Source organism: Pseudophryne corroboree, chromosome 6 (genome assembly GCF_028390025.1).
Source record: "Pseudophryne corroboree isolate aPseCor3 chromosome 6, aPseCor3.hap2, whole genome shotgun sequence".
NCBI lineage: Eukaryota > Metazoa > Chordata > Amphibia > Anura > Myobatrachidae > Pseudophryne > Pseudophryne corroboree.
Genome location: NC_086449.1, coordinates 307,358,685 through 307,372,265, shown reverse-complemented (window position 1 = coordinate 307,372,265; position 13,581 = coordinate 307,358,685). Strand labels below are relative to the sequence as shown.

The following is a 13,581-nucleotide window of genomic DNA, read 5'->3' as shown; positions in this document are numbered from 1 at the left end:
AAAGCTCTTCCACTGAACTTCTTCTGCTCCGGGTATCTCCGGTCCGCCTTCTAGCAGACACGTGTAGCCGTTGCAGGCCCTATCTTTAGAGATTTTCCTGAGAAAATTCCCTTCCTTTTTCTTTACACAAATCACGCTTGCATGTGCTCCCTACAACACGTATGAGGGCAAGATTTACGCATGGATATACGACCTCATATCACGTTGCGTTATTGGTCACACATACAACCGTGCGGTCCAATCGTACCACTTATAGACACTTGTTGCCCATAAATGGTAGGATCATTGGAGTCTCCCTACTGTGCTCCAAAACAGCCAGAGCGTAATACAACGAAAACTTTATCACACTCTGTTGCACGTTTTCACTTCAGGCCGTGCTCATAGATCACACAGATCACAAAGTCCACAAAGCGGGATTTAATACCGTTTTATCACATAGACCACAAAGTCCACAAAGCGGGATTCAATACACTCATACCGTTTTCAACCCACTATCATTCTTATAGTTTTCTGATCAGAAAAATCATTTCCCGTAGTCTGATAGCCCTCCCAGAGGTATTACAGTAAAGTAAGGTATTTAAACTAAGTTTTGGAAAACTGAAATCAATTTGTGCTATTTATCGCCTTGCGCTATTTACCGCGTTGCGCTATTTATCGCCTGTTAAAATCAACTTGTGGTTTGAGTTACGTGGGCGTACACAGACGCTCCGTTGCGTAATATACGCTGCGTGCGTCGGCCTTTGGATTGTGTACGCAAGTCTTTGTTAGAGACACGTGTACGCAAAGCAAAGATCCACCGTAACACAATTTATACTTTTATCAATGTAGATTGATCCTTGATCATCTACCACACAACACACTGACTTCGCCTTATCTCCCAGGCAAAAACTGTGTGTTTGTCTATACTTTAACTATATTACCTCTATTCTTAAACTATGAAATAACGGCAAATCTCTTTTAGCACTTTTATCAACTATAAAACTGTCAGACAGGAGAGTGATATACGAAAATACATAAATGAAAAAGAAATGCAGATATATATGTGTGCGTGCGTGTGTACGCAAGACAGAAAAATAAACAGTTTTAAAAGACACTAGCGTTTTGCTCTTACCTCCGGTTCCCGGATTCCTTCAGCACCCTTTACTAAGAGAAGCAGACGCTTATCCCGTCAGCACTACGAGGGATACAACCTCCCGCCCTTTGCTGATGGATAATGTCTGCTGATATTACCTAGTGCAGATATGTGAAGGACTGGACGGCCCCCAATTGATAAAGCTAAATATTTATCGTATATAAAACACTTTAAGAGGTCTAAGAACACTGTACGCTATCTACGTAAGAAATACCGTAAGGGTACGCCAGTTGCGTAACGATCGCTCAACCGTAGTCGAGACGCTCAAGCATCATGTTCGCTTACGGCCCAGAGATCACAGGCAGGCATGCTATTGGCTGCCGACTAACGTAATGATTCGCTATAGCGTAGCGGATGCTTGGGACCACGAGGAGATCTCCAGCGGTGCAGACGCTTACGACGTTAAACCTTTATATCTATACCATTAACAACGAAATATACAGTAAACCTTAGTGTGGTGATAGAGTGTAAATGCAACCTGGTGTAACCTGATTAACTACAAAGCTGCTTGGGCGTCACCGACGCTCAGGGAATACTTAACACTATAAGAAATACACAGATACCTGGGCTTAGGGTCCAAAACCTATTATATGTATTATGACTATTATACTTGCAAAAGAATCACAGTACAAAGCATACACTACAATATAACATAGACTAACTAACCAGATAACTACACAGGAAATACAATGCAATACAATACAATACAATCAAGGGAAAATAAGGGAGAAAGAGGGGAGAGAGAGATGGCTTACTATAACATCAAGACAATATGATTGCGGAGAAAACTTACGCACAAGGGGAAACGATCGCATGCGCCTCGATATCCAGCTCCCGATTATCAGCAATGAGAACCGTTGAAGAGAGTGAGCTGGATACGGTCGGCCTGCCTATTTATGCCCCACACACAATACAATTCAATGGTCCCTACAATCTCATTGTTCATTGGACACAGGAATTCGGCTTCGCATTATAACAAAAGGTCATAGGTTGATTCATACAGGTGGGCTGTGACTGTTTCCAACTGTCCAGGTGGGTGGGATACTGGGTTTCCCGCCGCATGACTAAGTAAGAACAAATAATAGTAAATGGACATAAACTTCTTATGTCCATAACTATTCGCACGAGCGATTAATCCGCTCCAAACCAACACCGGAATATTGCTAATTAAATATTCTTCCGATGGATACTAAACACCACTGTATTACTCCTGTCTGACCCTTCGTATCAAACAAAGAGGGATTTCTCTGTTCATGAACATTCTATATTAACCAAACTTGCAGAATCTATCAAAGGGACCATGATCTACAAAATACATTATATAGTGAAAATATGTAATGATTGAGTCGCACGCTACGATCGCATAAACTCTACCGTAAATACGCATACCATGCGCCTGCGGGTGCCCGCGACTGTGAGTATGCGCACGTACGAGAGAGCGTACGCATGCGCAGCACGGACCTGTGTGAGGTGCAAATATGGTAGTGTGCATAGAGATATTTTTCTGACTTTGACAATTTGAAATCCTTGAACACATACATAAAGAAATTCAAGTTCAAGATGGAATCGCTCAGGGCGGTTATTGCAAGCCTGGACGAGGGGGATTACATGGTATCCCTGGACATCAAGGATGCTTACTTGCATGTCCCCATTTACCATCCTCACCAGGAGTACCTCAGATTTGTGGTACAGGATTGCCATTACCAATTCCAGACGCTGCCGTTTGGACTGTCCACGGCACCGAGGGTATTTACCAAGGTTATGGCGGAAATGATGATACTCCTTCGAAGAAAGGGAGTTTTAATTATCCCGTACTTGGACGATCTCCTAATAAAAGCGAGGTCCAAGGAACAGTTGTTGGTGGGAGTAGCACTATCCCAGGAAGTGCTGCACCAGCACGGCTGGATTCTGAATATCCCAAAGTCACAGCTGGTTCCGACGACACGGCTACTGTTCCTGGGTATGATTCTGGATACAGTCCAGAGAAAAGTGTTTCTCCCGGAGGAGAAAGCCAGGGAGTTGTCATCTCTAGTCAGAGACCTCCTGAAACCAAAACAGGTATCAGTGCATCACTGCACGCGGGTCCTGGGAAAGATGGTGGCTTCTTACGAAGCAATTCCCTTCGGCAGGTTCCATGCCAGAATCTTTCAGTGGGACCTGTTGGACCAGTGGTCCGGATCGCATCTTCAGATGCATCGCTTAATAACCCTGTCTCCAAGAACCAGGGTGTCTCTACTGTGGTGGCTGCAGAGTGCCCATCTTCTAGAGGGCCGCAGGTTCGGCATACAGGACTGGGTCCTGGTGACCACGGATGCCAGCCTTCGAGGCTGGGGGGCAGTCACACAGGGAAGAAACTTCCAAGGACTATGGTCGAGTCAGGAGACTTCCCTTCACATAAATATTCTGGAACTAAGGGCCATCTACAATGCCCTAAGTCAAGCAAAATCCCTGCTCCTACACCAGCCGGTGCTGATCCAGTCAGACAACATCACGGCAGTCGCCCATGTAAATCGACAGAGCGGCACAAGAAGCAGGATGGCGATGGCAGAAGCCACAAAAATTCTCCGATGGGCGGAGAATCATGTACTAGCACTGTCAGCAGTGTTCATTCCGGGAGTGGACAACTGGGAAGCAGACTTCCTCAGCAGACACGACCTCCACCCCGGGGGAGTGGGGACTTCACCCAGAAGTCTTCCAGATGCTGGTAAACCGTTGGGAAAAACCACAGGTGGACATGATGGCGTCCCGCCTCAACAAAAAGTTAAAAAGATATTGCGCCAGGTCAAGGGACCCTCAGGCGATAGCTGTGGACGCTCTAGTGACACCGTGGGTGTACCAGTCGGTTTATGTGTTCCCTCCTCTGCCTCTCATACCGAAGGTATTGAGAATAATAAGAAAGCGAGGAGTAAACACAATTCTCGTGGTTCCGGATTGGCCAAGACGAGCGTGGTACCCGGAACTTCAAGAGATGCTCACAGAGGACCCGTGGCCTCTACCGCTCAGACAGGACCTGCTACAGCAGGGGCCCTGTCTGTTCCAAGACTTACCGCGGCTGCGTTTGACGGCATGGCGGTTGAACACCGGATCCTGACGGAAAAGGGTATTCCGGAAGAAGTCATTCCTACGCTTATTAAGGCCAGGAAAGATGTTACGGCTAAGCATTATCACCGCATATGGCGGAAATATGTTGCATGGTGCGAGGCCAAAAAGGCCCCAACAGAGGAATTTCAACTAGGTCGATTTCTGCATTTCCTGCAAGCAGGAGTGAATATGGGCCTAAAACTAGGCTCCATTAAAGTACAGATCTCGGCTCTGTCGATTTTCTTTCAAAAAGAACTAGCTTCAGTACCTGAAGTTCAGACATTTGTGAAAGGAGTGCTGCATATTCAGCCCCCGTTTGTGCCTCCTGTGGCACCTTGGGATCTCAACGTGATGTTGAGTTTCTTAAAATCACATTGGTTTGAGCCACTAAAAACCGTGGATCTGAAATATCTCACGTGGAAAGTGGTCATGTTATTGGCCTTGGCTTCTGCCAGGCGAGTGTCAGAATTGGCGGCTTTATCATGTAAAAGCCCTTATATGATTTTCCATATGGATAGGGCAGAATTGAGGACCCGTCCCCAATTTCTCCCTAAGGTGGTATCAGCATTTCACTTGAACCAGCCTATTGTGGTGCCGGCGGCTACTAGTGAATTGGAGGACTCCAAGTTGCTAGACGTTGTCATGGCCCTGAAAATATATGTTTCCAGGACGGCTGGAGTCAGAAAATCTGACTCGCTGTTTATCCTGTATGCACCCAACAAGCTGGGTGCTCCTGCTTCTAAGCAGTCTATTGCTCGCTGGATTTGTAGTACAATTCAGCTTGCACATTCTGTGGCAGGCATACCACAGCCAAAATCTGTAAAGGCCCATTCCACAAGGAAGGTGGGCTCATCTTGGGCGGCTGCCCGAGGGGTCTCGGCTTTACAACTTTGCCGAGCAGCTACTTGGTCAGGGGCAAATACGTTTGCAAAATTCTACAAATTTGATACCCTGGCTGAGGAGGACCTGGAGTTCTCTCATTCGGTGCTACAGAGTCATCCGCACTCTCCCGCCCGTTTGGGAGCTTTGGTATAATCCCCATGGTCCTTACGGAGTTCCCAGCATCCACTAGGACGTTAGAGAAAATAAGAATTTACTCACCGGTAATTCTATTTCTCGTAGTCCGTAGTGGATGCTGGGCGCCCATCCCAAGTGCGGATTGTCTGCAATACTTGTAAATAGTTATTGTTAACTAAAGGGTTATTGTTGAGCCATCTGTTGAGAGGCTCAGTTGTTTTCATACTGTCAAACTGGATATAGTATCACGAGTTGTACGGTGTGGCTGGTAAGAGTCTTACCCGGGATTCTAAATCCTTCCTTATTATGTCTGCTCGTCCGGGCACGGTGTCCTAACTGAGGCTTGGAGGAGGGTCATAGTGGGAGGAGCCAGTGCACACCAGGTAGTCCTAAATCTTTCTAGAGTGCCCAGCCTCCTTCGGAGCCCGCTATTCCCCATGGTCCTTACGGAGTTCCCAGCATCCACTACGGACTACGAGAAATAGAATTACCGGTGAGTAAATTCTTATTATAAATTATACTATATTATATTATAAATACTCTTCTTGGTTTGACTGCTAACAAAACATCTTCATTTTTTATTATCCAGGATCTTTGAGCTTTGAGCACTTCCAAGCAGCAGCGCAGGCCCTAAAAGACCAACACCCATCTTCCACAATTCTTCCAAGCATCGAAGCAGTTGGTAAATATTGGGTAGCCCACATCCACAGTATATAACCATATAACTGCATTATGTATTTTAGCAGGTAGGTCTGTTGTTTAGTATTTGTGTGCAGTCATTTACAATCTAGAATGCATTCAGCACCTAGTAATATATAATGACTACTGTATGTTTATCCAATTTGTTTGTCCATGTTGAGCACAGTGTATGTATTATATGCCATAGATCGAAAAAAAAATTACTCTATGTATTTTGCTGGCACTGTTAATCAACCAGGGTCCCTGATGACTGTAACAGCCCCATTCCGGTGGTGTGACATAGGCATCCTTTCACCTGAGAGCTGTGTGGAACTCTTCTTTTAATTAGAGATGTGCGGGTTTGCATTTACCCTGATCTCTAAACGGCATCTTATTGGCGTTCAGATGTCACCTGTTTTGGATAGCTAATAAGAAAAATCCGGATAAAGCCGAACTCGCATTAATTTTCGCGTTAAGAACAGAGTAAATCAGAAGCCAGTGTGTCTTTGTCTTCACGTTTGTATCAGTATGGCATATTACACTGTTTGGTTTTTTGTTCAAAATGCTTCAGAATCAATAAAACATATTAAAAAATAAAAAAACTGTGTATTTCAGAATACGTTTAGGTTAGCGCCACTAAAATATTATTGCTTATGATGTTGCATGCAGTTTGGGTTGCTTAATGCTTAGCAGGGCAGAAACTGTTGATTTTCATTTCAGAACTCACAGCCACACCCCAATATCTATCCAAATGTCCAAGCAATGGGCTTTGCAGCAAATTACCTGCGGAGTGTATGACATGTACTACAAATTACTCCTGTACGTATGGCAAACATGTCACTTTTGACTGTAACACCAAACCTCAGGTCATGTGTTTGGTAAGTAATCATATATCTCCTGAAGGCTTTGTCTATGGATGTCTCCTCTGCAATATTAAATGCCCAACTTGTTTTAATTACTTGCTTTAACATCCTCTTATTTATAAACCTATTCCCTCTGTCCGTAAATACTTATCAATATCTAAACTCCACTTCCGCTTATGTCCCACCTGGCCTCACCTGTCCTGTTCGCTTTCTTTCCCAGTTTAGAAGCTCTCATGAGCAGAGTCTATTTGTCTGAAGCCATGTATTCCAGTGTGCATCAAATCTGATTTGCTCAGATGTCAATATTTGCAAATAACAGAGCGTTACCTTTTCCCTCTGCCAGGTCCTTTTTCTCTCTCCCTCTTTCTCCATGGGCCATCTCCACACTGTACTCCCCTACACTCCCTGACTAACACCTTCCTTCCTGCAAGAGTAACTTCCACCTCCCTAAGAATAGGTCCCTGCTTCCTTAATATTTGGATATGTATTTCGAAATTGATGTGTTTTTTTTTTTTGTTTTTTTTTTTTTTTTATCGTATTGAAAGTATTATTTTCTCTCCTGTTCCCTGGGGTTTGTGGTGTTTCATTTAGGTTGGGGTGTAGTTCAGCACAATACAGTTTGCATTTGGTGTGTCAACATCGGAAATATAGACATTGTTATAATGTTAACATTTCCGAGGGTTAGGGACAGAATTGGAAGAAAACCACCATGTTGACATGCTAATAATATTGACAGCATACACCTGTCAACTTGTTCAATGACTACATTATGTCCATGCCAACATTTTGACTGTCGATCATATATACCGATGCCATTAATGCAGATGACACAGATTTAAAGTAAAATAGGCCAAGCGGGTCCATCTGGTTCAGCAAGTCTCTCTAATTGAAGGATTGCTGTATGCTGGTGGGCTCTACATGGATGCTCTGTACCCTCTGATATTTTATTTGTTTTTATTTTTAATACACAGGATGACAACCACCAACAGCAGGAGAATTTCACTATCAATATAACCTGTCAGTTTTGCTGGCAGCTTCCTCCATCGGAATATGAGTGTAGCAAATCTAATTCCAGCATCTGCATGACTGTGTCCTGCCCGCGACAGCGTTATAATGCCACCTGTACAGTTAAGGATCATGTTCACTGTTTGGGTATGTTACGCCAGGCATGCATTCTGTGGATGTTAGTGTTATTGCATTAAATAACCTAAGCTTACATCGGAAACATCTATAATGGACATCTGTGCAACAGGCAATAATGTAACTCGAGTATGTGAAAAAGAGACTGTACCCTGGGCTGCTTTTACAGTCAATCTATGTTAAAGTAGAGGTTATTTCCCATACCCATAGAAGGTTACTTGCGCTATTTGTTTCATCCATTTGACCCCCAACTTACTATAAGTTATTAAGATTGGTTCTTGTAGGAAGGGGGTGAGAATGTACAAGTATAGATTAGTTAAGATTATAAGAAATGTTGAATTTGCATTTTAAATATGTATTTTTTTTTTTATATATTGGGGAAATATTCAATTAGCAGCGGTAATTTACTGCAGCTAATTGATCCACCTGGGGCTATCCAGTTAGTGCGGCTAATTGAATATCCCCCTAGTTGAGAAGGACTGACCAATTTTTAACTGATCATAGAACTCGGTGATCCATGTTTTATCCCTTCAGTAAGAGGGGAAAATGTCTTATTTTGTAGGTAACCGTGTGTTTCCTAAGATGCTGTATTGTAATTGGACAGGAGGCTACAAGTGGTCCACAGCACTTGCTCTGAGGTAATGACTGTATGATGTTGTAAGAGCTTGTTAGATGTTCCTGAGGGAATATGATTGCTACGTACACTGTTAATGTTTTCTAACCGTACTTTCACCATAGATATAGTCAGTCCAGCTAGCATGTGGGCACTGAAGAATTTAAAACTTGACTTCATTTTACAGCTAAAGATTTAGAGATGTATAAAATGTAGTTACCAGGCAAAGATGAGACAAACGTGCAGATTTTCCCTGCACTAGACAAAAATCTATAATAAAAGAAACCAGTCACACCAGCTTTTGTATTTTAGTTTCTGTTGGTTGTACATACTCACTTAACTTTTTTTTTTTTATGTATGTAATTTTTTTACTTTTTATTTTTTTTTATTAATAAGCAGTATAGTCTGTATGCAGTTTCTTGTACACTTGTACATAATGTAAATGCTTGCTTAAGAGACTTCCTCCCAGAATTTAAGTGAGAGTGAGATGAGCTTGTAATCATCTAATTTTACCAGCTGGCTTCAGTCTTACTTTTCATGTCCAGGAACTTTAGACACAGGGGAGGTGATAATCACTGTGCAGTTCTATAATGCTGTACTTTGGGACTGGTCTGCAGAGACCATGTCGACATATTTACTTTTGGGGTCAAGATCTGGTGATGGATTGCCAATAGTTGATTTCTTGGCCTCATGTAGGTGTATTTTAACTGCATAATGTGTGGAACCTATTTAAATTATTTATCACTTTCTAGGTTCCACTTAAAGTGCCATAATTGAATTTCATACGTTTCCAAAAGGGAGAGCAACACTCTCCTAGTGGTTTTTCCAAATGTCCAGAAATATGCGTGTTGGTTAGAGTTGGGAACAGTCAGCTGGGGCAGAGCTACAGTACCTTAATCATTCATAACAATGAGGCGCCTTAAAATTGATTGATGGTTTTTAATTACCGTATATACTCGAGTATAAGTCGACCCGAATATAAGCCGAGGCACCTAATTCTACCACAAAAACCTGGGAAAACTTATTGACTCGAGTATAAGCCTAGGGTGGGAAATGCAGCTCTAGCCGTACACAGCCCTCAGTGCCAGATATGCCCTCATAGTGCCAGATATGCCCCCACAGTGCTGCCAGATATGCCCCCACAGTGCTGCCAGATATGCCCCCACAGTGCTGCCAGTTATGCCCCCACAGTGCTGCCAGATATGCCCCCACAGTGCTGCCAGATATGCCCCCACAGTGCTGCCAGATATGCCCCCACAGTGCTGCCAGATATGCCCCCACAGTGCTGCCAGATATGCCCCCACAGTGCTGCCAGTTATGCCCCCACAGTGCTGCCAGATATGCCCCCACAGTGCTGCCAGATATGCCCCCACAGTGCTGCCAGATATGCCCCCACAGTGCTGCCAGATATGCCCCCACAGTGCTGCCAGATATGCCCCCACAGTGCTGCCAGATATGCCCCCACAGTGCTGCCAGATATGCCCCCACAGTGCTGCCAGATATGCCCCCACAGTGCTGCCAGTTATGCCCCCACAGTGCTGCCAGATATGCCCCCACAGTGCTGCCAGATATGCCCCCACAGTGCTGCCAGATATGCCCCCACAGTGCTGCCAGATATGCCCCCACAGTGCTGCCAGATATGCCCCCACAGTGCTGCCAGATATGCCCCCACAGTGCTGCCAGTTATGCCCCCACAGTGCTGCCAGTTATGCCCCCACAGTGCTGCCAGATATGCCCCCACAGTGCTGCCAGATATGCCCCCACAGTGCTGCCAGATATGCCCCCACAGTGCTGCCAGATATGCCCCCACAGTGCTGCCAGATATGCCCCCACAGTGCTGCCAGATATGCCCCCACAGTGCTGCCAGTTATGCCCCCACAGTGCTGCCAGATATGCCCCCACAGTGCTGCCAGTTATGCCCCCACAGTGCTGCCAGATATGCCCCCACAGTGCTGCCAGATATGCCCCCACAGTGCTGCCAGATACGTTCCCTCCCCAAGTGCCAGGTATGCCCCACAGTGCTGTTACTTACCCCTCCGTCGATCCCGCGCTGTCTTCTGGAGGGACACGAAGCACACAGCGTGCGCGGCTCTCCTGTGTCCCTCCTGCATCTTCGGCGGCCGCGGCGGGTCTATTATAGGAAGTGCCGGTTCACGAACGGGTATTTCCTGTAATAGAACCGCCGCTGCTGCCGCCGGAGATGCAGGAGGGACACAGGAGCGCCGCGCGCTGTGCGCTCCATGTCCCTCCTTCACACTGCTCTGCCTCTGCCTGCACTGACTCGAGTATAAGCCGAGGTGGCTTTTTCAGCACAAAAAAAAGTGCTGAAAAAGTCGGCTTATACTCGAGTATATACGGTATTTGTAGCGTTATTACCACAAGGAAAAGCTTTTTGTATTTGGTCTATTGTGGTCCATATTCTGTCGTTTTGACACAAATAGAACTTTATTTTGGTAATATTTTGTGTGAATTATAGGGAAAAAGTATCACAAACATGATGTCAGTGTCCCAATGGTATATCGGAGATTATAATTTCAGTTTAAATATCAAGAATTCACAAGTACTTATCCCTTTTATCTTTTAACTTCAGTTCATATTGCTACCAAATATTTGTACTTTAGTGTTACCTACACAAATAAACCAACCCTATAGCAAATATTACATTTGTTATTTTAAACTGGTTGCTTCTGTACCTGTCAAATAATACACAGAATACCATTAGGCCAGCCATTGCTGCAACCAGAAGGTCAGATGCCATTGTGCAAACTTTGTGCCAGTGCAGAGCTCATTAAGCTATCTAGCGAGCATATACAGAGGTCATTCTGTTGGCTCGTTATACAAGCCCAACTAGTGAGCCAAGCTGCACACGGCTTTTATCAGTAAGGGATAGAAACGTAGGGGGATATTCAATTGTTTGAAAAGTCAGTTGGGTGTCTGTTTTTGCCTATCTAATAGACAGGAAAAAACAAACACCCAACCGACTTTTCAAACAATTGAATTCCACCCATAGAATTTGACGGCAGATAAGAACCACTTAGCCCATCTAGTCTGCCCTTTTACTATTGGTTGCTAGCACTGTTTCATGTCCTGCCATACACTTAACTCCTGATAGATTCCAGAGTTTGTAGCAAAGTGTAGGAAATGGAGGCTGTTGGAAACGCCTCTCTTCATAAGTGTCCAACATCTTTCTCCTCCCGTGAGCACTCCTGCAGTCCCAAAAATAGTGACAGACCCCATTCCTGAGCCTTTCCAGTAGGTCCTCTTAACATTATCACCATAACATTGTAAGTTTGCAATGTTTTTGGAATGGTAAATGCCATTGATCTCGAAGGCCCGATGATAGACACTGTAAAGTATTATTTTATATTTATTGCATCTTGGATCTGTGTTACAGTATTCTGAAGAGCATGCCCTAGAATTATTCTGCTGAGGTTTGTACCCTTTATTAACACACAAGCTGTTGTCAGAAAGTTCTCCTTTCAGGATCTATTAATATGCAATATGTAATCTAATATTACAGCTGACTGAAAGTAATAGAAGCAGTTCGGTATCCACAGATGTGCCATAAGTACATTGTTTTGTTCTTCCTGTTATGCACATTATATACTAGAAATATAGTCCCATGTGTTTAGTCATGTATTTAATGTCATTTCTGCCTTATTTTTTGGACTGTCTTGCAGCATTACCCTTGGAGGGTTTGGTGCTGACCGCTTTTACTTGGGCCAGTGGCGAGAAGGACTAGGAAAGCTCTTCAGCTTCGGAGGACTGGGAATTTGGACTCTAATAGATGTATTTTTAATTTGTGTTGGCTACGTGGGGCCTGCAGATGGTTCTCTTTATATTTAATCATTTGCTGGCACAAAAGAACAAGCCTTAGCTTTTCAGAACATTTAAGCTTCAGTTTGTTTTGTTTGTTTATTTTCTGTAATGTACGGTATCTGTACTTAATATGCCTTTTCATTAAGGTCAACTACGTTCAATACACTTTAACACTTGTTACTTTTGTTACCAACCATCTTTTTATTATTTCTATGAAAAAGACAATTTGCTTTATATAGGTATTAAGTTATGTCCATTTTGCTTAATGATAATAAAGCCGTTTGCTTTTCTGAATGTGATGGGTTTGTGTGCTGACATAACTATGTAACATGACTACAAGCTGCCACCACCTACAGTAAGTGATTGCAGCCTTAGGGGTATATGCAATTCCGGGCGAATTGCTGCACTTTTTCGGCCGTTTTTAAATTCGACACAATTCGACCGTCGAATTCCGGCAGGTGGGTGCCGGAATTCGACATATTCAATAAAAAATGGATTCGACAGTCCCGCTGTCGGAAAAAAAAACGGCCGAATTGACGGATTTTGATTAGATTTTTAAAAATGTTAAAAAAAACTGTAAGAAACCCGAAAAAAAATTGCGTGGGGTCCCCCCTCCTAAGCATAACCAGCCTCACGCTTTTTGAGCCGGTCCTGGTTGCCAAAATACGGGGAAAAAAATTACAGGGGATCCCCCGTATTTTAACAACCAGCACTGGGCTCTGCGCCTGGTCCAAAAAATACGGGGGACAAAAAGCGTATGGGTCCCCCGTATTTTTTGTACCAGCACCGGGCTCCACTAGTTGGACAGATAATGCCACAGCCGGGGGACACTTTGATACCGCTCCCTGCGGCTGTGGCATTAAATATCCAACTAGTCACCCCTAGCCGGGGTACCCTGGAGGAGTGGGGACCCCTTCAAGCCACCCAAGGGCCAGGGGTGAAGCCCGAGGCTGTCCCCCCATCCATGGGCTGCGGATGGGGGGCATATAGCCTTGTTGAAAATTAAAGAATATTGGTTTTTGCAGAAGAACTACAAGTCTTTGCAAGCCTCCCCCGCAAGCTGATACTTGGAGAACCACAAGTACCAGCATGCAAGGGGGAAACGGGCCTGCTGGTACCTGTAGTTCTCCTGCAAAAAAAATACCCAAATAAAAACAGGACACAGACACCTTGAAAGTAAAACTTTATTACATACATGCCGACACATACATACTTACCTATGATGACAATGTCGACGT

The 13,581-nt window shown here is 44.2% G+C and overlaps 1 protein-coding gene across 2 annotated transcripts in view; it reads left to right on the top strand.

Moving 5' to 3' along the window:
- The window catches only part of TM2D3 (TM2 domain containing 3), a 31,335-nt gene extending 18,359 nt beyond the window's left edge, over positions 1 to 12,976 (top strand). The window contains exons 2-6 of one of the 2 annotated variants that reach the window (XM_063926219.1): positions 5,820 to 5,912; positions 6,629 to 6,786; positions 7,743 to 7,923; positions 8,474 to 8,549; positions 12,205 to 12,976. In XM_063926219.1, coding sequence (XP_063782289.1) covers positions 5,820 to 5,912; positions 6,629 to 6,786; positions 7,743 to 7,923; positions 8,474 to 8,549; positions 12,205 to 12,370 — 674 coding nt within the window. In that variant the 3' untranslated portion in view covers positions 12,371 to 12,976. The remainder of the gene's footprint in view (positions 1 to 5,819; positions 5,913 to 6,628; positions 6,787 to 7,742; positions 7,924 to 8,473; positions 8,550 to 12,204) is intronic. The other variant, XM_063926218.1, reaches the window with a different exon arrangement.
- Positions 12,977 to 13,581: the final 605 nt, after the last annotated feature.